Below are 21,569 nucleotides of genomic sequence, written 5' to 3' on the forward strand. Positions count from 1 at the left end.
GTTGGAACAGAGGGATGTGGAATGATACTGTTGATGGACAGGTTAGTGATGCACACATGAAGTAGAGGCTTTGAATTGAATTTCCTCAGTGAGAGACATCCATTTCACAGGCCAAATGGCAGTTTCAGATTAGTAAACTTATCTGGTTCCAATGACCGAAGGGGAAAGGCACTGACAGTTCAACATCAAATTAGTGACAAGAGTATTTGGACACAATTACTAAAAAAAGGTTTCTGTGATCAATTAAATTAGCAAAACGTAATGAATGAAAGGGAACAACGGCAGGAATATGTCTCTGTCTCCATGTCTCTGTCTGTCCAACTCTCTGTCTGAGCAGTTTACCTTGAAGACCTTGATGGGATCAATCCAGAGGCTGTCGTTGTTCAGCCAGGGTTTGCGCTCCGTTAGGCTTTCGGCAAACACATCCAGATAGAAGATGGCGTAGTTCTCAGGGTCTAGGATCTCACTCTGGAAAAGCTTCATGATACTCAGAAACGTGTCCGGAGGCCCGCAGATATACACAACTGTAGGGAAGACAAAAACACGACACAAAGGTTTATTATCACTCTTTATAGGAATTATGTTCGCACTATTCAGGAAAATTGCTCCTCTTATCATTGTTAGACTAGATTTAGATATAAACCATAGATATGAAATCAACCCAAATCTGTAACTTTTGGGAAATGCAGTTATGAGGAAGCATGTGTAGGTAGACCTACTGATGGTGCACATTCGTGCGTGCACTATTTAGGGGGAGTGTGCATGTGTGCTTACAGTGTGTAAAGCCGTCTGTGCTGTATGCCTGTCTACATTACACAATCCCATTCTGTTTGCATTCCGTCTACTCCATGGACAGCATGTCTGTAGGCATTATTTCCATTCACTGCATGTCAGAGTGACTTCTGCCAGGTCTAAGACAGTCCCCCCAGTTAGCAGACATTTTCTAAAGTGTTAGACCAAAGTCGGCACAGAACACCGCTCAGACCTCAACTCTCATCTCTTCCAAAACAGCTCAAAAGGAGCCATGCCAAGTAGTCCTGCTGTCTCCTGGACATCGTCCAAAACAAATGTACAAAAAGGCAAGGAAAAAGTCCTCCTGTGTTGTAGAAATCATAAGGATCTGCCTGGGCTTAAGTTAATACAAAGCACTTCAAATTGTTTGGTACATTTTATTTCACTTCGTGGCAGACAAAGATGGCAAACAACCAACCTCGTCTTCATTTAAAATGTCTAGTACAAGGCTGCATTCTCTCCCATGACTCACAACATCTACATGCAGAGAAGGATAATGCTGCACTATTCAACACATCCCATAATCTGTTCATAATCAAGAACATCATAGCCTGTACAATGAATACATTCAATTTCAGTATTTTTTTTTCTCCAGGTGAGACGCTTGAAAAAAGACCAATAAAAGTCTTTACAAAATTGCATGTTAAGAATGTAGTCAACTTTAGTGTTTTGTGTAATGTTTATCTTACTTAGTGTTATACAAATATGACAGAGAGCATTTTAGATATACCTATAACCTACGGTATCATGTGAGCATTCTGGTATTATGGTATAACCATTATGGTATCATGTTAGAGGGACTTTAAGAACTCTTGTAAGAGGACTTGTATACTGTACCCCTTCATCGCATTTCTTTGTTCTCTTCCAGGAAGATCGTACACTTCTTCCATCAACACATTTCCAACTATGAGGAAACTCAGTGAGGGGTCTTTACCTTACCTCCGCTCCATTATGTGGGCACCCTTGTTAGCACTCATGTAGCTTTTCAAGTCTGCGACAAAACATTCACATATGTACCTCCACAAAAGACAAAACACAGCTTGATGTATTCTTCCCTTCAGCCATGTGGCATTTCCTTTCTCTGTGTGTATGCTTTTAGTAGTCTTACAAGCATTAAGTTGCAAGCTTTTCCAGAGGCAACCTGGTGGGATTTTAAAACATAATTGGCTTCATATTAAGTCTAGGAGTTAAGGTTTGTCCATTTGAAGCAGGTAAATGTTTTTTTTTCATGAACAAAGGCCATTCCGTTTTTCAATAATCAGACAGGTTTCCCCATCAGAAGACGAAATAGGATGGACTGTGTTAGAGTGCATCAATATACATTTCACATCTGTACCCGACAACAAGAGGCTGAAAAAAACCCCCAATTGAACTCAAAACTAGACATTATTGCCAAGACGGTGACTAAAAAGAAGAGACCACACAGTTGAGGTAAAGGTTGACAGCCCAGGGGTTATCTGTTGGTGATCTCATCGGGATAAAAGTGAATGGAATGTCGAGCCAGAACTCCAAGCCTGGACAAGCCCTAACAAAACCATTCGCTTCTGTGACCCCAAGCTCACCATGGGCGTGCCTATAATTCGACTAAGAGGTTTGGCAGCTTTCAGAGTGCCTGTTCCTGATATAACATCAGTTTGGTACCCCCATATGCAGTGTTTTTTATTCATCTTACTGCTGGAAAAAGTTTTTTCAAGTGGATAAATCCAGTCATTTACATGAGTCACTCGTCGGCCACACAGTCCCATCTGTGCTATGTTGTTTAGTGCAGAGTCACTCTATAATGTTCTGATCTACTGATTTCTAAATCAGTACCCTGACAACAACTATGGATGAAAACAGGGTGCCAAGAGTAACATTTAGTGGTTAGAGTAATGTTTTAGGGTTATTGAGAGCACTGGAAGTCAGTATCTTCCCAGAAGATGTGAAAGAGTTCAGTGCCTTTACTTCTTCCAAAAGCACTTTAAAATCAACATAGATCATTAGATGTTTCCAACAAACAGAACATTTCTGGGCCAAAGTACACGTCCAATATCACTTGCCTGCTTCTGAACATTGAACATAGAATTTAGCAGCATTGATGTTTCTCTGTTGAACTTTCATCTACTGGTATTTTATCAATATGTTTATATTACAGTATAATGCTAAGGTCCAAGGTGATTTATGCAACCATGTCAGTATCATTAACATCATTCATTCCAATTTTGAAGGATTCCCGAGTTGCCAACAAATATTATTTGAAAATTCAAAGCTACCAATTCTTGAAATCATGGAGCCAAAATGTGTGAAATCGTGGTTCAAATAAACCCATATTGAAGCCACTGGATCGTGTTGATAAGATAAACAAGAAGGAAGATGTTGACGTGAGAGATGACTAACAGAAAGCAAACACACAAAAATGGCAGGTATCAAACAATTTAACCAATGTCAAGCTTTGATTTGCCAACACAACTGGCCATTTGCCATGTCCAACAATAAATCAGGGAACAGCACTGTCACTTTCATCTGGTCTCATTGTGACCCTCTCTAGAGACATTTCTTAACATAACTAATGACAATATTTTGCTATTTATCACAACATTGAAATAATTTAAATGTACTGTGATGTGTATAGGATATGGTTTTCTGAACTAATTAAAAGTTTGAATTATTTTACCATTTCTAAAACGGTTTTGGGTTAATAAAAGTAATTTAAAAAATTACAGTTTTAATAAACATGTAATAACATATAATAACCTATCCTACAGAAAGCACTACCATGTGTCAATATGATAATAGACTAGGTAAACAATCTGAATATATTGAGCTAGCCTACTAATTGTCTAATTCTAAGCATTTCTTATAAATTGCTCTGAAATAAGCATGACTGTACTGTGGACATGGATGGCTTACTTTTAAATAGAATGAGCTGCAAATTTAAAAAAAATGAATGATTGCGAATCAACATTCCAAGATATTGTAAATTAACATGGGGCCATTGTAATTAATTAACGTTAACACTAGATACATCATATTTACAACAATAATTCACATTTCAGGTTAAAATGGCTGTCTACTAAATTGGAATATATGTTGTAAATAAAATGCATGCAGGGACCCTTGAAAAAGAGAAGAACCCACGAGCCCATCACAGAGACAGACACACACTTTTTCTTCAGAAAATACGCAGGTGGACAAGAGCAATAAACCAGTGGTCTGGTCACACACGGTGCATAAAAGTGTATTCTTTATCGTTTACCTGTTATTTTAGATAATAATGGCAAGAACAGGTTTAAAATCCACTGTAGGCCTATGTCAAAACAAGAACTCAAAACGGAATATTATTGTTGGCTAATATGCTTACCAATCACCAACACCAACTGTACTAGGCTAGTTAAAGGCCAAAACTACTATCTCATTACTGTCGAGACAATGTTGCATGCATTTTGGAAATCTGATCAGATTCTTGGAGCTAGGCTATTATGGCAACATCCACATTTCCATATGGCACAGCTGGTCAAAAAGCACATTTTTGTTTTCATGACTTTTTACAATATAGCCAATTTTGACTTTGCAGCTGGCCTAGCTTAGGGGAAATTGCTCCGTTCTGCTCCAGGACCAGACTCGTGACAATACAAGTCAACCTGCTATTGCAGGTGTGGAAATATCCAACTAATAGACTTACTTCTTCCTTGGTCTTTCATGAAAGTAATCATGTCTTTATAAAAGCTCGGTGAGTCTTCATATGGAAAGGCATCAACTGTGACATTTTCATCCTTCAAATTTAGGTAAATTCCTTCAGAGAGGAAGTAGTGAGGTCGGTCATCTTTTTTCAAATCGTGGAAAATCAGAACGGCACGAGAGGTCCAATTAAAGTGCGCGTGAATAATGTTAGCAAAGTCTCCCAGTTTTGTGGTCGAGGGTCCGGTGCGCACAATCGTATTGTACTCGTCCCCTTTATCAAACCCATATGCGGTTCCTCCCGCAGTTATCAATGGGAGTTTCCAATGGGATGCAAATCTTCCAACTGTGGCGACTGAATACACACACCCTGGTCCAAAGAAAGCATCTGGTTTATTATAAAGTTTGGTATCCACGGCGATAATCTGTGCCTTATTTTCGGCGCAGACACCGGTTGAATCCTCCGTGCTGAAATTCAACAGATGAATAGAGTGGCCTTTGAGAAGTCCGTGCTTCTTCTGGAGATTCTCGTTCGCCATAAGAATTGCTGGGAAAACCCGTGGCAAAGCCCATGGATACTTGTGGTAATTATCGGGAAGCATCACCGCAACTGTGATATTATTTTGCATATTCATTCGACACCTGGATATGAGAGAATATGTGAATAACACAAAGAAACAATATCCAAGTTCCGTTTTATATCCCATTGCTCAAAATTGAAGTCAAATAAATCCAAGAAAACGGACCTCGTGGGTTCACCTGGGAAGTGGCACTGTCCTGAAACCGAACCATATGGTTCTCGATTGAAATGCAATTTCAGTCAAAATAAGAAATGCATAGGTAATCCATGTGTAATTTATCCTCCATAATTGTGTTCTAATTGTTCTCCAGCAGCGTGATTCCTTGAGTTGTTCACTTCGGTGCAGTTTTCGGACTGATGTTCCTCAACTCCCCCCTCTAAGTGTGATAACATCCATCCATATGACTATAATCACCGCAACCTTCAGTACACCCCCCACCCCCCACACGTGATATCACAGGTCCGAGAAAGACAGGGATGAGGCGCCCCCTGCCTGCTCTCACAGCTCTTCAATCTTGGTCCTGGAGACTCACAGAGTGGGCAAGCTTTTGTTCAGCCACAGCACTAACAGAACGGATTCAACTACCACTGAATCAGGTGTGAGTACTGGGGGCTGGAACAAAAACCTGCACACCATGTGGCTCTCTATATTTAACTGATTATCTATTTTCCTGGTCCTAAACTGGCTTTGACAATAATCTGAAAGACAATTTAGGAGTTGTGTTGAAATCCATGAGTTGAATAAACCAAAATCCAAGCAAGTAGTACACATGACAAACTCCGATGACGAATTTCATATTCACAAATCTAAGATTCCACAATGATCCACTAGAGGTCAGGAGTTCCTCACAGGACTTCATTTCAGCAAGCTCGACAAGATTCTTTAAACAAATACAATCCTACTACATAACAATCAATGTTTTATTAGCTCAGGCAATTGTAATGTTATCAAAAGGGAACCCCAAATGACAAAGTCCAAACACATGTCAATTCAATATGCTGAAAAACCATATGATTCAGAGTCCCCAAAAGTCATGACAAGCAGTCCGAAACAAAGTCAAGCAACCTGGATGATCAACAATAAAGAGAGAATGATTGGTTCATGCTCATTATAGCCATTTGTATTGTAAGACATAGTAATCAGCACAATGCTTGGCGTTTTCAGTTGCCTTCCAAACCTATTCCTGAACAGGTTCATCTTGGAAACTGTAGTCTCTGGCTGCAATGCTGCATCATGTACATTTAGAAAACAAATCAGATACCTCCGTTTTTCAGTTCTACCTCTTTCCTCCTCACCATCTCTTCTCCCCATCAGTTGGTGGACTTTGGCAGTCTGTAGACACCTGCGGACACGATGAGCTGATGGTCTCGCACTTTCCTCTGCAGGAAGGCCTGCAGCTCATTCACGTCCATCTCTGTGACAACGGGTCCCGTGGCAACGAACATCCGGAGCATGGAGTGGATGCGCTCCAGGGTCATGGTCTCCAGGTTGGTCAGCATAGCCTGGATGTAGGCCCAGAACAACTGCACAAAGAGGAGAGAGAACCTGTGCTGTTAGGGCTAGCTTGATTTGTATTTGACAGGAAATGTGTATTTATATTTTAATTACATGCCTCCAATGTGTGTCTGCCTGCATACCTGTAGTTTCTCTTCCCTCTGTTCTGACTGGGTAGTGGTATTGGAGTCTCCCTCCTCGTCGCTGTCGATCAGCATCTCCCCTCTCTCAGGTTTCTCCCGGGACGAGCCGGTCTCCAGGATAGAGTAGTGGCCCCCAGCCTCCTCCTTCAGGACCCCCTGCTGCTGCCACAGAGCCAGCTTCCTTCTCACCATCTCCTGCGGCACCCCCAGGACCCCACTCAGCTCCTCCAGAGTCCACGAGCCTTCAGGAGAGAGAGACAGAAGGAGAGACAGATAGAGATGGCAAAAGTTAACCGTAGTTACTCATACAATGTCTGTATACAATGATAAGTTGTACAAAAGGCAGCCTGTGACGGCCGGAGTTCTGACTTTTGTCCTGGAAGTGCAGGATGATGGCAGCGTGGATGGGGGACACAGTCAGGTTAGTCAGAGTCCTGTCCTCCAGCTCCACATCCAGTGTCACCGAGCCCAGATGAGGCTTCCAGCTCAGGGTCCTCATCGCCTGGGAAACCATTTGAATGATGGAATTTGATATCAAAATGCAATTTCCCTATTCTCTGTTTATAAAGACTTGAGTAAAACAGAAACAGACTGGCACCTATGCTACATCTTCATCATCAGGTACCTTGAGTTTCTCATAGCGGTGTGTGTAGGCCTCCATGGCCTGGGAGGCCAGGGGCGGGAGCTCCATCTTCTCCTCCTTCAGCGTGGGCCAGAACTCAGAGGACAGGATCATGGCACTCAGGGCCATGGGGGGCTGCTCCTCCTCACCTAGCGTGGACTCCTCTTCACGGATGTTGGTGTTGATCCTCCGTGAGTCAGCCACGTCCTGAGAGAGAGAGAGAGAGAGGGAGAGAGAGAGAGAGAGAGAGAGAGAGAGAGAGAGAGAAAGAGAGTGAGAGAGAGAGAGAGAGAGAGAGAGAGAGAGAGAGAGAGAGAGAGAAAGAGAGTGAGAGAGAGAGAGAGAGAGAGAGAGACAGAGAGAAAGAGAGAGAGAGAGAGAGACAGAGAGAGAGAGAGACAGAGAGAGAGAGAGAGAGAGAGAGAGAGAGAGAGAGAGAGAGAAAGAGAGTGAGAGAGAGAGAGAGAGAGAGAGAGAGAGAGAGAGAGAGACAGAGAGAAAGAGAGTGAGAGAGAGAGAGAGAGAGAGACAGAGAGAGAGAGAGAGAGAGAGAGAGAGAGAGAGAGAGAGAGAGAGAGAGAGAGAGAGAGAGAGAGAGAGAGAGTATGGCTTTGTCCTAAAGTGTTTCAATGGTCTCTGTTCTTTGTCTTGGTTCGTTAACTTCTGTCTTCATGCCTTATTCTATGAAAGACACTGGTAGGTGAAAGGACTATATATTTTCAAAGATACTAGGAAGTCAAGTTGAGAATCATGTTGTCATAGCTCATTCTAACATAAATGGTAACTCAAGGTTTCAAAGTCACGCCCTGCTTTACCTTCAGCATCACCTCACAGTAGTGCATGTGGGACTCTCCGAATCGCAGCTTGAGTAACTCCACGTTACGTATCTCCCTGGAGGCACATGAGAAAAAGTTCATTACTATAAAAATATATATATTGATTTCATTTAAACAAAATGTCCACACAGAAATGCCAACAGCAGTATAACGATATGCACATAATATTAAGAGTGACTGCAAAAAGTTGAGTAATGTACTGTATAGTGTGGAGATACAGATGCTGGTACTAGCTACTGTAAATGAGTGTTGCGTACCTGGCTGTATTGTAGTTGAACTGGTGGAGAAGTCTGTCTGCCAGGACAGTTCTGTACTCATCTATGAAGATCTCTTTACTGCCGTATATGCTGACCAGAAGACTGATGATGTCAGACGAACGCCGCTTGGAGCCCGTCTTGTCTAAAGGGTGAGAAAGAAAGATGAGTGTATTTAGTCAAAGAGACGTGACAGCAGAAACAGGAAAAAGCAACGGACACAGTTTGTCTAGTCTAGTGTGATGACCTTTGTGGGTCCACTGAGGGTACTGACCTGTGACAGCATCCTTAGGGTCTGGGGTCCATTCCTCTGGGTCGCTGCCCTCGTCCTCACTGTCCTGGGTCTCCAGGGTCACAGGGTCGGCACGGGACAGCTCATTGGCCAGGTCACTGCAGACCTCCGCGTCCCCAGTAAGGCTGGCCACTATCTGACGTACCGTGTCCTCTCGCGTCCTGGCAACGAACCACAGACGTCACATCAATGTCACGTCAACAACAACACAATATGCTATGGGAGTCAAATCAGTAAGTAAAGAACAATCTTCTCTAACATTTTGCCTCCCAATAAAGGTTTGCTTTGTACATAAATACTCATGAGGGAATAAAATAATAGATACCGGTAACTAAATACAGATTACGATAATACACGTGAACCCACCGGAGGTACTTGCGGATTGGTTGGCAGGCAACCTGCAGGATGACCATAGATGGGTCCAGCTCCCGTAGGGCCTTTATGGCCGAGATGTATACAGTGATGATGTCAGAGGTATGGACTCCTAGAAGGGGAGAAGAATGTTGTTGAGAAGGGATTAACTAACCCAAGTCTTATCACTCCAGCTTCTTCTGTAACACTGTATTTGCAAACAAAACTTAGTCTTCACATCAAACACCAATCACTGTTCCTAACCCATCATTGGTTCACTGACCTGGGTGAAGCAGACGGGTCTCAAAAGCTGTCTTAAGGGAGGTGAGGAGCTGCTGCCTCTGATTGGTTCTCTCTAGACAGAACTTGAGGTCCTCAATGGCAGGCTTTGACTCAGGGAAATCTGACAGGGAAAGAATGTGAGGGCGGAAGAAATGACAAAACGCTTTCTACCTTCTTTCCTCGACACCCACAGGTGACAGCTTTATGTTATTACTCTCCGTTTCATAATCCATCACCCTATCTCCTCTCTCTGTTCCCTAACCCCTCACCTCTAATGATGCTGAAGAGCTCCTCGATCCTCATGTTGACGTAGATCCTGCAGAAGAACTGGTGCATGTGACACCTCCAGCGCTGCAGCACGGAGTTGGCTGGCTGGCCCACCTCCCCAGCCCTGCTGCCTGTGCCACTGGGCACCGTACCCAGTCCACCCTCTTCACTGGCAAACACCCTGCTCAACCAGCCTAACACCAGCTCTAGCCACTGGAGAGAGAGAGAACGAAAGAGAGACTTGAGAGAGTGTTTGTAAGTAAGAGTAAAACAGATAAATTATCACATTTCTGAGATTTGGACTTGGTGTAGTAAATTGTTTCTGTTAAATAATGCAAGCTAGAAAAGAAGAACTTATTGATAGATCATGTCACTTTATTATGTGAAGTGGTCCTCCCATAGACAGGCTCTCTAGTATACTGTACCTCCTGAAAGCTGAAGAGGAAAGAGCTCTCGTACTCCCCCCTGCAGTGCTGCTCCATCCGCTGCTCAATCAGTTTGTGTAAGATGGACGTCACTGCCTCTGAACTAACCCGCTCCAATAGCTGCAACCTGGACCTGGAGGGTGGGAAAAGTGGGTAAAGACAGCTGCAGAGACATTACAAACATGGCTGGCACAGATGTAGACAATGGTTGTTCTAGCACAACGGATAGAGCATACAGTGACATGGCCACCCCTCTATTCACTCACAGTATGTGGCTGAGCTCTTGCAGCTGCTCCAGGGCCTCCTGACACCAGCACTGCTGAGTGGGGACAGTGCAGCCCTGACAGACGACCCCATCAGGCACCCTGCCCCCTTCCTCAGCCTCCCCTGCCTCCCCCTCCTGGCTCATGTGTACAGAGAAGGTCCTGCTGTAGAACTCCAGTATTCTCATCTGGAGCACAGCCGAGGGGGAGAACAGTAGAATGGCCCTGATGATGGAGAAGGCCCTCTCCCGGAGACCCCTGGCCCCAGGGCCACACAGACCACCCCGTCCCTCATCCTGCCAGGTACCCAGCCTCTCCAACCCTCCTGTGAAGAGGGACAGAGGGCAATTCTTTTACGCATTTGACAGCATTCTGTTCAGTCAAAATTCCAGTATTAAGGGTGTAGTCAACTGTAACCTGAATGTTTGAACCCACCTAGGAAAGGTTCCAGTCTGTCCAAAAGGGTACGGAAGGCCATGAGTAGGATCCTGGTCCTATCCTTCTCCCCAAGTTCATTCTCTGGCTGCTTCAGTCCAGCCCAAAACTCAGGGGTCACTGCAGTGGTCAGACGCACCTGCAGGGTCTCCAGGAGCCATCCCTCCAGAAACTGACCCAGACCGTTTGAGCACAGCAGGCTAAGCCCCTCACAGAGAGACCCATCAGACATTGTGTCATCATTGGACACTGGAGACACCTACAGACAGAGGAAATTGGTAATGTTCTTATAAACAGACACGGACTATGGTTTGTAGGTACATTGCTAGATTAACATTGGTCTTAACTAGCTATGTAATTCCTAATGGCATGTGAATGTGTTAGCTAGCTACATGTCCAGCAATCAACCACAGTAGTGCAATTGATCTAATTTCATTCTCACATAAAAGGAAGGCAACTTATGTCAACAACACAAAGTACCGTGCGTAGGCAAGTTAGGTCCATCTACTCACCAGAGCTGCAGTTACAGTGTCCCAAGCAGAAGGTAGCCCCTGTGGTACAGAGAATAACCTCTCAGCGGAGTCCATCATCACCACGATTGGACAAAATTACTCAGCGAGAACCATTCGATTGTGTATTGTCAAAGTTATCGTCTGTGTTATATCACTCACCCATATTAAGGTGTATCTAGTATGGCTCATAATACTAATATGTCTCTGAATTACAGATACAATTTGAAGTTATTGCGCTCTCGCAGAAGCCTGTGGCGCATAATACTGACGTATGTGTGGTTGCGGAATTTATAAAAGTGTGGCGGAAGTGTACGTGCCAGTTAGTAGGAGGATTTTGAAGCAACGAAGTGGGTGACGAGAAGGATTTTATTTCGACTGCCTCAGTCTTTGCACAAAATAGCCAATTTGTCAACTAGTTAAACCTAGCGCGAGAGAGAGTTAACTGTAGCAATATTGACTTCAAACTAGTGATGAGAAACCGAAGCATTCACGTGCTAGTCCGAAATAGGAAACTTCCGACTTGCACTTATACACGTGCGCGTTCATCCATTTAGCGAGTCAGAAATGTCGGAGTTTCCTAGTTCCGACTAGCATGTCAACGCGGCATTTCACCAAATTGTGCAGAAAATGGTTCATTACTCGGAGCTTTTAACACCATGCACATTAGTGACATCTGCTAGTCGGCAATGAAAAGCAGCGTTTGATGTTGAGATACTTTTGGTCATGTAGTGTATGTGGACACCTGCTCGTCGAATATCTCATTTCAAAATCATAAGTATTCATTTGGAGTTGGTCCCCGTTTACTGCGACAACAGCCTCCACTCTTCTGGGAAGGCTTTCTACTAGATGTTGGAACTTGCTTCCATTCAGCCACGAGTATTAGTGAGGTCGGACACTGATGTTGGGCAATTAGGCCTGGATCACAGTCAAGTTCCAATTGATCCCAAAGGTGTTTGATGGGGTTGAGGACAGGGCTCTGTGCAGGCGAGTCAAGTTCTTCCACACCAATCTCGACAAACCATTTCTTTATGGACCTCGCTTTGTGCAGGGGGCATTGTCACGTTGAAACGGGAAAGAGCCTTCCCCAAACTGTTGGCACAAAATTGGAAGCACAGAATCATCTAGAATGTCATTGTATGGTGGAGCGTTAAGATTTCCCTTCACTGGAATTAAGGGCCTAGCTCATCCACCAAACTTTACAGTTGGTACTATGCATTTGTCCGTCAGACTGCCAGATGGTTAAATTTGTCAAACTGACTTGTTGGAAAGGTGGCATCCTATGCCGGTGATACATTGAAAGTCACTGAACTCTTCAGTAAGGCGATTCTACTGCCAATGTTTGTCTATGGAGATTGCATGGCAGTGTGCTCGATTTTATACAGTTGTACACAACGGGTGTGGCTGAAATAGCCAAATTAACTAATTTGAAAGGGGTGCCCACATACTTTTGTATATATTGTTCTACAATATATAAGTAAATCTCCCCATAATCAATTGCCATTGAAGGTTTGCCCCTTCCATCATGCTTCCCTCTTTTGCTGTGAATAACTTTTTTTTGCTGTCAAAAACGGAATATATGCCATTATTTAGAATGCTTTAAACAGAATCGTCTACTTTTCTCAAAACGAATTGTTTAAATAATGTGCTGAAAGGGTGGTGTCACAAAACGATTCTCAAAATATACCTAGTCTGGTCCACAAGACCCCAACTCTACCTGCTGTTCAGGTAACAAACCCTGGATGAAAAAATACGAACTTCATTGAAGTACGGTGTCCAGTAGAGGTCGTTGTTTGGAAGCAGCTTGAAATCGAAGAAAAAAACGGAACCACGTTGAATATGCTGTCAGAGGAAGGCCCTAAAAATGATCAGACTCTAGTCATAGACTGTTCACTCTGCTACCGCACGGCAAGCGGTACTGGAGCGCCAAGTCTAGGTCCAAGAGGCTTCTAAACAGCTTCTACCCCCAAGCCATAAGACTCCTGAACAGCTAATCAAATGGCTACCCAGACTACATGCATTGCCCCCCTATTCTACGCTGCTGCTACTCTCGTATCTATGCATAGTCACTTTAATAACTCTACTTGCATGTACATATTACCCCAATTACCTCGACACCGGTACCCCTTGTATATAGCACCGCTATTGTTATTTTACTGCTGATCTTTATCTGTTTATCTCTTACTTTTTTGTAGGTATTTTCTTAAAACGGCATTTTGGGTTAAGGCCTTGTAAGTAAGCATTTCACTGTCAGGTCTACACCTGTTGTATTCGACACATGTGACAGATACAACTTGAAATCAGTGTGATTTTGCAACCATTGAGCTATAATCCCCAAAGCACACACATCCCTGGATCGTTCCTCTTTTCAATTCGCTGCAGATAGTGTCTGAAACGAGCTGCAAGAAACACTCAAACTGGACAGGTTTATCTCCAATCAGAGTCATATCTCTTCATTCAAAGACCCAATCGTGGACACTGGCAGTTGTGGCTGCTTCGAGTGATGTATTGTTGTCTCTACCTTCTTGTTGTTGTCTGTGCCCAATAAGGTTTGTACCATGTTTTGTGCTGCTACCGTCTCTTAGGTCTCTCTTTATGTAGTGCTGTGGTGTGTTTTGTCCTATATTTTTATTTTTAATCTCAGCCCCCGTCTCTGCAGGAGGGCTTCTGGTAGGCCGTCATTGTAAATAAGAATTTGTTCTTAACTGACTCGCCTAGTTAAATAAAGGTAATAAATAAGAACTAGAGACAGCCTCCAAGATGGCCGACCGTTATCAACATACTTTACTCACGGTCGCATACGCCGATTCGTGGGGGCTGACATCTTGTTAGTTATGGTTTCAGAAGTCCATTATTATTATTTTATTGGATCACACGAACCAGTGGTTGAAAAAATACTTAAGAGTCATACTTGAGTAAAAGTAAAGATACCTTAATAGAAAATTACTCAAGTTAAAGTAACCCAGTAAAATACTACTTGAGTAAAAGTATTTGCTTTCAAGTATCAAAAGTAAGTATCAAAAGTATAAATCGTTTTAAAAAGGATTATATTAAGCAAACCAGACAGCCTCATTTTATTTTTTTATTTACGGATAGGCAGGGGCCGCTCCAACACTAAGATATGATTTAAAAATGAAGCATGTGCTTAGAATTGGCCCAGCGTCGTCCGGGTTAGGCCGTCATTTTAAAATAAGAATTTGTTCTTAACTTGCCTAGTTAAAAAAAACAAGGGTGTGTGAATTAAACCATTTTCATGTCCTGCTAAGCATTCAAAATGTAACAAGTACTTTTGGCTATCAGTCAAAATGTATGGCGTAAAAAGTACATGAATATAGTGAAGTAAAAGTAGTCCAAAATGTGAAGTGAAGTACAGATACCCCCCCAAAAAGACTTACGTAGTACTTTCAAGTATTTTTACTGAAGTACTTTTAAAAAAGCACCTTTATTTAACCAGGTAGTCTAGTTGAGAACAAGTTCTCACTTTACACCACTGACATGAACATTGTACAAAATAATATACAGATTACTACATGCACACTAGCACTGGAGCCCAGCAGGAACCGTGAGCTAGAGCTGGGTTCTGGATCTTGATTAGGGAGGGGAAATATGCAGGCAAGAAGCACAATGGAGGACCAAACCTGCCATAATTAGAATTAAATATATTCACACAAATAAATATATAAATCCACACATAATTAAATAAATGACCAAGGAAATAAAAAAACGGACAAATGTAATTAATTTTCTCTACATATCTGTATGTATTTAATTATTTAACTATGTATTATAATTATTCAAACTTTAATTCATTTTATTAAATATTTATTTCTGTACTTCTTCCTCCAATATGATAATGAGGGTTGTCAAACGTCTGTAGGTGGTATCTAACAAACTATTGGTTGATCAATGTCACGTGTTTCTCCACTGCTTTTTCTTTCTTTTGCACCACCTATGTGAAGCTAGCCACAATAACGATTAGCCACAATAGTAGAATTTGCGGTTTGCCTTCAAAATAAAAGCCCCGCATTGAAACTGTCAGACAGATACAAATACTGGAATCATGCCATATTTTAACTTAACGAGTTTGGAATGTTATATCAATTCAACAAAAGACAATTTGTTAATTTACCCTCAAAAAATGATGTTAATCGCACTGTGGATTTATTAGACTTCACAATTGCTAAAAAAAATGAAAAAGTGTGGGCTCAAAACAGGTGGGGCTATTAAATGAATCATTGTTTATCAACAGCACGCTGGAGAGGTCATAGTCAAACTTAGATGCATAACGTACCGGAGTGAGCTCTGTTGGGGCAGTCCCGTTAGATCTCTTATATACTACTTACACAGACAAGTTACATTGGCATGGTTCATAGGATTGGTTCCTGCAAAAAAAAGGGGGGGGGGGGGATTGGTTCCTGCATGTGTCTGGCACGTCTCCTATCTTGATTTAAATAACATATTCTGGGCATTCTGCCAGATGGTCCTAAGGAGCAGGGGAGAAAATCTGATATCAACTTTGGAGGGGACAATTACATTACATTTTCTCAAGAGCAATTCCTGAGGGGGACACCAAAAGTAGTGCTGTAACACATAGCCTACGTTGTAATACGGTAAATGTATATTGAGGAACCAAAGAAATAAGGTGTTTGCCGTACTCCTAACTACCGGTACCGAAAACTACACAACTAATCACAACAGCAATACCATTGCCTTTAACAAATCTTAGTTCAGTCACCAGTTTAAGTTGAGAGTGGGGGTATCCATGGCATTTTCCAATTATGTTCCTATTTTACAAGTAAAAAAAATTGAGAACCTTTCATAATGTTGCCAAACAAAGACTCAACAAACTTACCTGAGACTCCCTGTCTCTGCCAGTCTGTCCCTGCATATCTGTCCCCAACTCTGCTGTCTGTGTGCCATCTGTTGCCTGCTCTGCCTAATGGCATCATTGTGAAACATTCCATTAGCATTTCACTTCTTTCTTATGAACATTTTATCAACTAGTCTGAGATATTAGGCTACTAGGGTTCTTACTTTGCGTTTTGGTGTACTGAAAAATACTCTGATGTCCGTCTTTTTTCTGCCATTTTTCTGCCATTTTTCTACCTGGCTGGCTACACACACACAGTATGTAGGTTATTTACAGTAGGAGATGGGCTTCTATCATCTTATCTTCTATCATTCTATATGGGCTTCGATCTAAAAGGTAGCTAGCAAATGTGAAACGGATTGCAGTGACAAGAGTTTACAGCTGTATGAGTTCACCATTTACACAACATATGCTGCAACCTTTTGTAATTTTAATCGTTTGTTTCATATTGGCTGGCTTCTAACAATAGCTGAATTTGCAAAGCTAGCGAGCACCAATTCAGTGGTGTTTGCTATAATCTTTGCTACCTGGGTTAAATAAAGGTGAAATAAAATATATAAATAAAAGTTCCCTTGCGACAATTTAGCTTTTGCAACGAGACCATTAAATATATTTAAAACAATGGTAGAAGAGAGTGTAGTTCTGTTCAGTTTATCGCTAACCTTATCACAGGGACTTTGAAGCACTAACTTACATGCATGCTGATCTTGGAATAAATTGACGATAGCAAAGATTCCATCTTTGACGACGCCACATAAATGGAATAGGTACTAGCTAGCTTAATAGTTAATATTTGCGCGCTAGCTCTGCATATTCAGCTAGTGTGTGTGCGCGATTGACTGGATTAACCTCACGTCAGTTACGTTCATTGAGTGCCTTTCAGACAGTAGATACGACCTCTACGTTACCTAGCAAGCTAAGGAACTGGCAGTGGATCAAACCATTGTGAGGCAAAGGGTGGGGGGGTCGCAATCTTTTGAAACTTAAAAACGCGCTATTAAGTATCTATAATCAGCACAATTGCTTTCATTGCGTATTATTAATATTATTTAAATTACATAGTTATGTTTCAGTGATATATTGGGGGGGACAAATCATATTTTTCCCAGGATGGGGGGGTCGTGTCCCCCCCGGGATTTCCGCCCCTGCTAAGGAGGCGGAAATCATCCCCCCCCCCCATATATTTACCAAGCACAGGCAGGAAACAAGGATTATATATGACACGAAAGACAAGATGAACATTTAAGGCTGTCTCTTCACACGATACATTTTCCCTCACAAAATGTTATTAACTGTGAAGAGTTTACACAAATATTAGCGTCGTAGCTCTTTTTGAAGGACTTAAACTGTGTGAAATCACCTCACTATTCAACATATTGAAAATTCGTATTGCAATGTACAGCTTTACCTGCGGATCTTGGGTACATGAAATGGGATGTCGATCCAGAGCACAACTATGAAGAGTTTACACACATTTTAGCGGTGGTTTAAAAATCATTAATTACGTGATAATGTTACTTTGAAACGAGCATCAGTACATTTGGTGCTTTCAGTACAACTGGTGCCGCGTTCAAAACAACTGGGAACTCGGAAAAAAACGAGGTCAAATCATCATAACATCAGTGATCTTCATGTCGGAAAATTGGAGCCAAATTGTGGTCGCGGGCCAAGAAAGTTAGGTAACACCTGGTTTAGTGGGAGGGGATATAACTCAAGAATGTTGGTATCATCCAAGTAGTATGCTTGTGTGTGTGTGTGGACTGCAGATACACTGCAGCCCTTCTATGCTACAGCAGACCCTTGGGAAATATACACTGCAGCCCTTCTATGCTACAGCAGACCCTTGGGAAATACCCACAGACTATATTTCACCTTGCTGTAGCACAGCCATAAAACCCCTGACACTTGGGGTTTAAATCAAGACAAGGCATTCTGCTTATTTATAATTTAAATTCTTCCAACTCGGAGTAACTGTGTTTCAATAAGAGTCCATGTATCAGAAGCCCATTAGATTTATCTGTTTGACATGACTGGATAAATTAACCAGGATAAATTATCTAACCATGCAGACATGTCTCCTGTCAAGTTTAGCCCAAGTGATCTTCTTTGTTAATTTTCAATGACATTGTCTGTGAGATCAATTGTCCCCTTGATTCTCAATCCCAGTTATTTACAGTTTTGCTATATTTCATGTCAGCAGTTGTTATGAATCATAATGAATGGCTTTGAAAAGATAGGCTAGTGTTATGGAGCTGGTTAGATGGAGTGTTGGTGCGAATAGAGCCTCTCTTAAACTGGGAAGATCTTAGGTAGTAGCTGTGGTTTGAATTAGACGTGACCTCTAGCAGTGGGATTGAATTAATGTATGGTTGACTCTCTGTCACACACACACGTTCCTTCATCCATCATAGGTTGGAATGGGCTGATTCAGTAGGAATCACTGCTGAGTGAGTGGGACCTCAGCTTAGACTTCCGCCTCCCTTTTACATTGTGCACAACAAGTCTGACACGTATTTAGGAGGATAGGCTATAGGTCTCTAGGTTGTTTTCTCTTTGAAATACCCAGATTTTCAACCATTTTCATGATGTTCGGACTAGGAATGCAGGCCCAGGCTATATTTGATGGTAAGCATTCATAATTATAAATAATTGATCTAGGCTACAGCTCAAAACTGTAAAAACCGAGAAGTTGTTTCCATGAGTACCTTGGTTGTTTCCACATTCCACCTCTTAACAGCCAGTGTTGTTTCTTTTACCTCAGGTATCGAGGAGCTATGTTCTAAGAGGGATGAGCTGAACCGTCAGATCCAGCAGGAGGAGAAGGAAAAGGGTCGTCTGCAGCACGACATCCGTGTCCTCACCGAGAAACTAAGCCGCGTCAATGAGAGCCTGGCCCGACGACTCTCCGTCCGCGCTGACTTTGACCACACCATCGGCGAGACCGAGGGTGCCTTTATGAAGGTCAGGACCAGCCAGGGTTTAGGGTTTCTATTTTTCATGAGAAAAAAAAGTATGTTTTTCAGTGTTATTTTAGTCTCACAAAACCATGAAAGCATATTATGTGAGCTTTACAGTACATATCAATTTGACTGCAAAAGGACCTGTAAATGTACTGGGTAAGATAACATTCTCCATGTCTTCTGTTCTCAAAGAACACTGGATGGAATTATTTGCTGCAATTCCAGACAGCAAACATCCCCACGTGTTATCTTAGTATCCAGCTCCCTTGGTGTTACTAAGAGCATATAATAGCAGAGCAAACAAACGCCCGTAAGTGTTGTTAATTAAAAACCACTGAGTGCTCAGAGTCAGACTCTTCCAATCAAATTGTTGCACAGCAGATTGTCTGATTAAGTGGTTGTCTAGCTGTATCCCGATCCCACTTGACTCAGTCTATGGTATTTCATACCTTAAATGCAATGAATCTTATGTTGATTCATGTCTTACTCTCTCTAAGATTCTGGAGAGCTGTCAAACACTGCTGAGTGTAATAAAGAAGGAAGCAGGAAATCTCGGCAAAGCCACTGAACCCGGAAGGAAAGACCACTGACGTCCAGACTACCGCCCCTAAACCTCTAACCCAGACACCAGCATTTCCCCTCACCCTTGTAACTGTGCACTGTTTGTACACTGAACAAAAATATAAATGCAACATGCAACCATTTTAAAGATTTTACTGAGTTACAGTTCATATAAGGAAATCAGTCAATTTAAATAAAATCTTTAGGCCCTAATCTATATCTTTAAAAAAAGGTAGGGGCGTGGATCAGAAAACCAATCAGTATCTGGTGTAACCACCATTTGCTTCATGCAGCTCAACACATCTCCTTCGCATAGAGTTGATCAGGCTGTTGATTGTGGAATGTTGTCACACTCCCCTTCAATGGCTGTGCGAAGTTGCTGGATATTGGCGGGAACTGGAACACAATGTCGTACACGTCGATCCAGAGCATCCCAAACATGCTCAATGGGTGACATGTCTGGTAACTATGCAGGCCGTAGAAGTGTGACATTTTCAGCTTCCAGGAATTGTGTACAGATCCTTGTGACAGCATTATCATGCTGAAACATGAGGTGATGGCGGTGGATGAATGGCATGACAATGGGCTTCAGGATCTCGTCACGGTTTCTCTGTTCATTCAAATTGCCAACAATGAAATGGAATTGTGTTTGTTGTCTGTAGCTTATACCTGCCCATACCATAACCCCACCGCTACCATGGATCACTCTGTTCACAACGTTGACATCAGCAAACCGCTCGCGCACACACCACGCCATAAACACTGTCTGCCATCTGCCCGGTACAGTTGAAACCGGGATTCATCCGTGAAGAGTACATTTCTCCAGCGTGCCAGTTGCCATCGAAGGTGAGCATTTGCCCACTGAAGTCATTTACGATGCCGAACTGCAGTCAGGCCAAGACCCTGGTGAGACTGACGAGCACACAGATGAGCTTCCCTGAGCGGGTTTCTGACAGTTTGTGCAGAAATTATATGGCAATAGCTCTGGCTGGCATTCCTACAGGCAGCATGCCAATTGCTCCCTTAAAACCTGAGTCATCTGTGGTGTTGTTTGACAAAACTGCACATTTTTGAGTGGCCTTTTATTGTCCCTAGCACAAGGTGCACCTTTGTAATGCTGTTTAATCATCTTCTTGATATGCCACACCTGTCAGGTGGATGGATTAGTAAACAAATTTGTGCACAACATTTGAGAGAAATAAGCTTTGTGTGTGTATGGAACATATCTGGGATCTTTTATTTCAATTCATGAAACATGGGACCAACACTTTACATGTCGCGTTTATATTTTTGTTCAGTATAATATACACTGAGTATACAAAACATTAAGAACACCTGCTCTTTCCATGACATAAGCTGACCAGGTGAATCCAGGTGACAGCTATGATCCCTTATTAATGTCACTTGTTAAATCCACTTCACTCAGTGTAGATTAATGGGAAGAGACAGGTTAAAGAAGGATCTTTAAGCCTTGAGACATTTATGACACGGATTGTGTATGTGTGCCATTCAGAGGGTGAATTTGCAACACAAAAGATTTAAGTGCCTTTGAACGGGGTATGGTAGTAGGTGCCAGGTGCACTGGTTTGGTCAAGAACTGCAGCACTGCTGGGTTTTTCACACTCAACAGTTTCCCGTGTGTATCAAGACTGGTCCACCCCCCCAAAGGACATCCAGCCAACTTCACATAACTGTGGGAAGCACTTGAGTCAACATTGACCAGCATCTCTGTGGAATGCTTGACACCTTGTAGAGTCCATGCCCTGTCAAATTGAGGCAAAATGGGGGAAGTTCAACTCAATATTAGGAAGGTGTTCCTAATATTTATATATACAGTATATTTATGTAAAATGTTTTGACTTTGTCTAATACTGCTGTTTACTGGCATACTTATTTTATATCAATTGAATCATTTTAATAAAGATGATCTGTGAAGAATCCGTTCTCATTTGCCTATTGCAGTATATGGGACACG

At 42.3% G+C, this 21,569-nt stretch overlaps 3 protein-coding genes across 5 annotated transcripts in view; 1 reads left to right on the top strand and 2 right to left on the bottom strand.

Annotated features, from left to right (window-relative positions):
- Window positions 1-5,789, bottom strand: part of npr2 (natriuretic peptide receptor 2) — a 50,105-nt gene extending 44,316 nt beyond the window's left edge. Inside the window, exons 1-2 of the mRNA XM_014128815.3 lie at window positions 4,454-5,789; window positions 343-524 (exon numbers count right to left, since the gene is read on the bottom strand). Coding sequence (XP_013984290.1) covers window positions 343-524; window positions 4,454-5,156 — 885 coding nt within the window. The 5' untranslated portion in view covers window positions 5,157-5,789. The remainder of the gene's footprint in view (window positions 1-342; window positions 525-4,453) is intronic.
- Window positions 382-11,764, bottom strand: LOC106563313 (anaphase-promoting complex subunit 2-like). 3 transcript variants are annotated; one of them, XM_014128818.3, is made up of 15 exons: window positions 11,207-11,764; window positions 10,695-10,953; window positions 10,263-10,584; window positions 9,997-10,129; window positions 9,574-9,784; window positions 9,306-9,425; window positions 9,038-9,155; window positions 8,654-8,832; window positions 8,383-8,524; window positions 8,105-8,180; window positions 7,293-7,496; window positions 7,037-7,169; window positions 6,668-6,909; window positions 6,326-6,553; window positions 382-524 (listed from the first exon to the last, which is right to left on the bottom strand). In XM_014128818.3, the coding sequence occupies exons 1-14, from the start codon at window positions 11,282-11,284 to the stop codon at window positions 6,341-6,343; spliced, it is 2,430 nt and encodes an 809-aa protein (XP_013984293.2). In that variant the 5' UTR covers window positions 11,285-11,764; the 3' UTR covers window positions 382-524; window positions 6,326-6,340. The 3 variants fall into 3 exon arrangements, with proteins under 3 accessions (XP_013984293.2, XP_013984292.2, XP_013984291.2); XM_014128817.3 differs by having other exon boundaries at window positions 390-524; window positions 6,311-6,553; XM_014128816.3 differs by lacking the exon at window positions 382-524 and having other exon boundaries at window positions 5,933-6,553.
- Window positions 11,765-17,760: 5,996 nt separating this feature from the next.
- Window positions 17,761-21,532, top strand: LOC106563314 (uncharacterized). Its single transcript, XM_014128819.3, has 3 exons — window positions 17,761-18,698; window positions 18,835-19,034; window positions 19,531-21,532. The coding sequence occupies exons 1-3, from the start codon at window positions 18,656-18,658 to the stop codon at window positions 19,621-19,623; spliced, it is 336 nt and encodes a 111-aa protein (XP_013984294.2). The 5' UTR covers window positions 17,761-18,655; the 3' UTR covers window positions 19,624-21,532.
- Window positions 21,533-21,569: the final 37 nt, after the last annotated feature.

This window comes from Salmo salar, chromosome 11, assembly GCF_965601325.2.
Source record: "Salmo salar chromosome 11, fSalSal1, whole genome shotgun sequence".
NCBI classification, from domain to species: Eukaryota; Metazoa; Chordata; class Actinopteri; order Salmoniformes; family Salmonidae; genus Salmo; species Salmo salar.

What these genes read in the sequence shown, in the direction of transcription:
- LOC106563313 (XM_014128818.3), bottom strand. Translation starts at nt 11,284, where the DNA reads ATGATGGACTCCGCTGAGAGGTTATTCTCTGTACCACAGGGGCTACCT. An exon ending in TCCTCTTCAGCTTTCAGGAG is followed by an intron (nt 9,785 to 9,996) that starts GTACAGTATACT and finishes CTCTCTCTCCAG; the next exon opens with TGGCTAGAGCTGGTGTTAGG. An exon ending in CCCTAAGGATGCTGTCACAG is followed by an intron (nt 8,525 to 8,653) that starts GTCAGTACCCTC and finishes CTCACCCTTTAG; the next exon opens with ACAAGACGGGCTCCAAGCGG.
- LOC106563314 (XM_014128819.3), top strand. Translation starts at nt 18,656, where the DNA reads ATGATGTTCGGACTAGGAATGCAGGCCCAGGCTATATTTGATG. An exon ending in GGCCCAGGCTATATTTGATG is followed by an intron (nt 18,699 to 18,834) that starts GTAAGCATTCAT and finishes CTTTTACCTCAG; the next exon opens with GTATCGAGGAGCTATGTTCT. An exon ending in CCGAGGGTGCCTTTATGAAG is followed by an intron (nt 19,035 to 19,530) that starts GTCAGGACCAGC and finishes ACTCTCTCTAAG; the next exon opens with ATTCTGGAGAGCTGTCAAAC.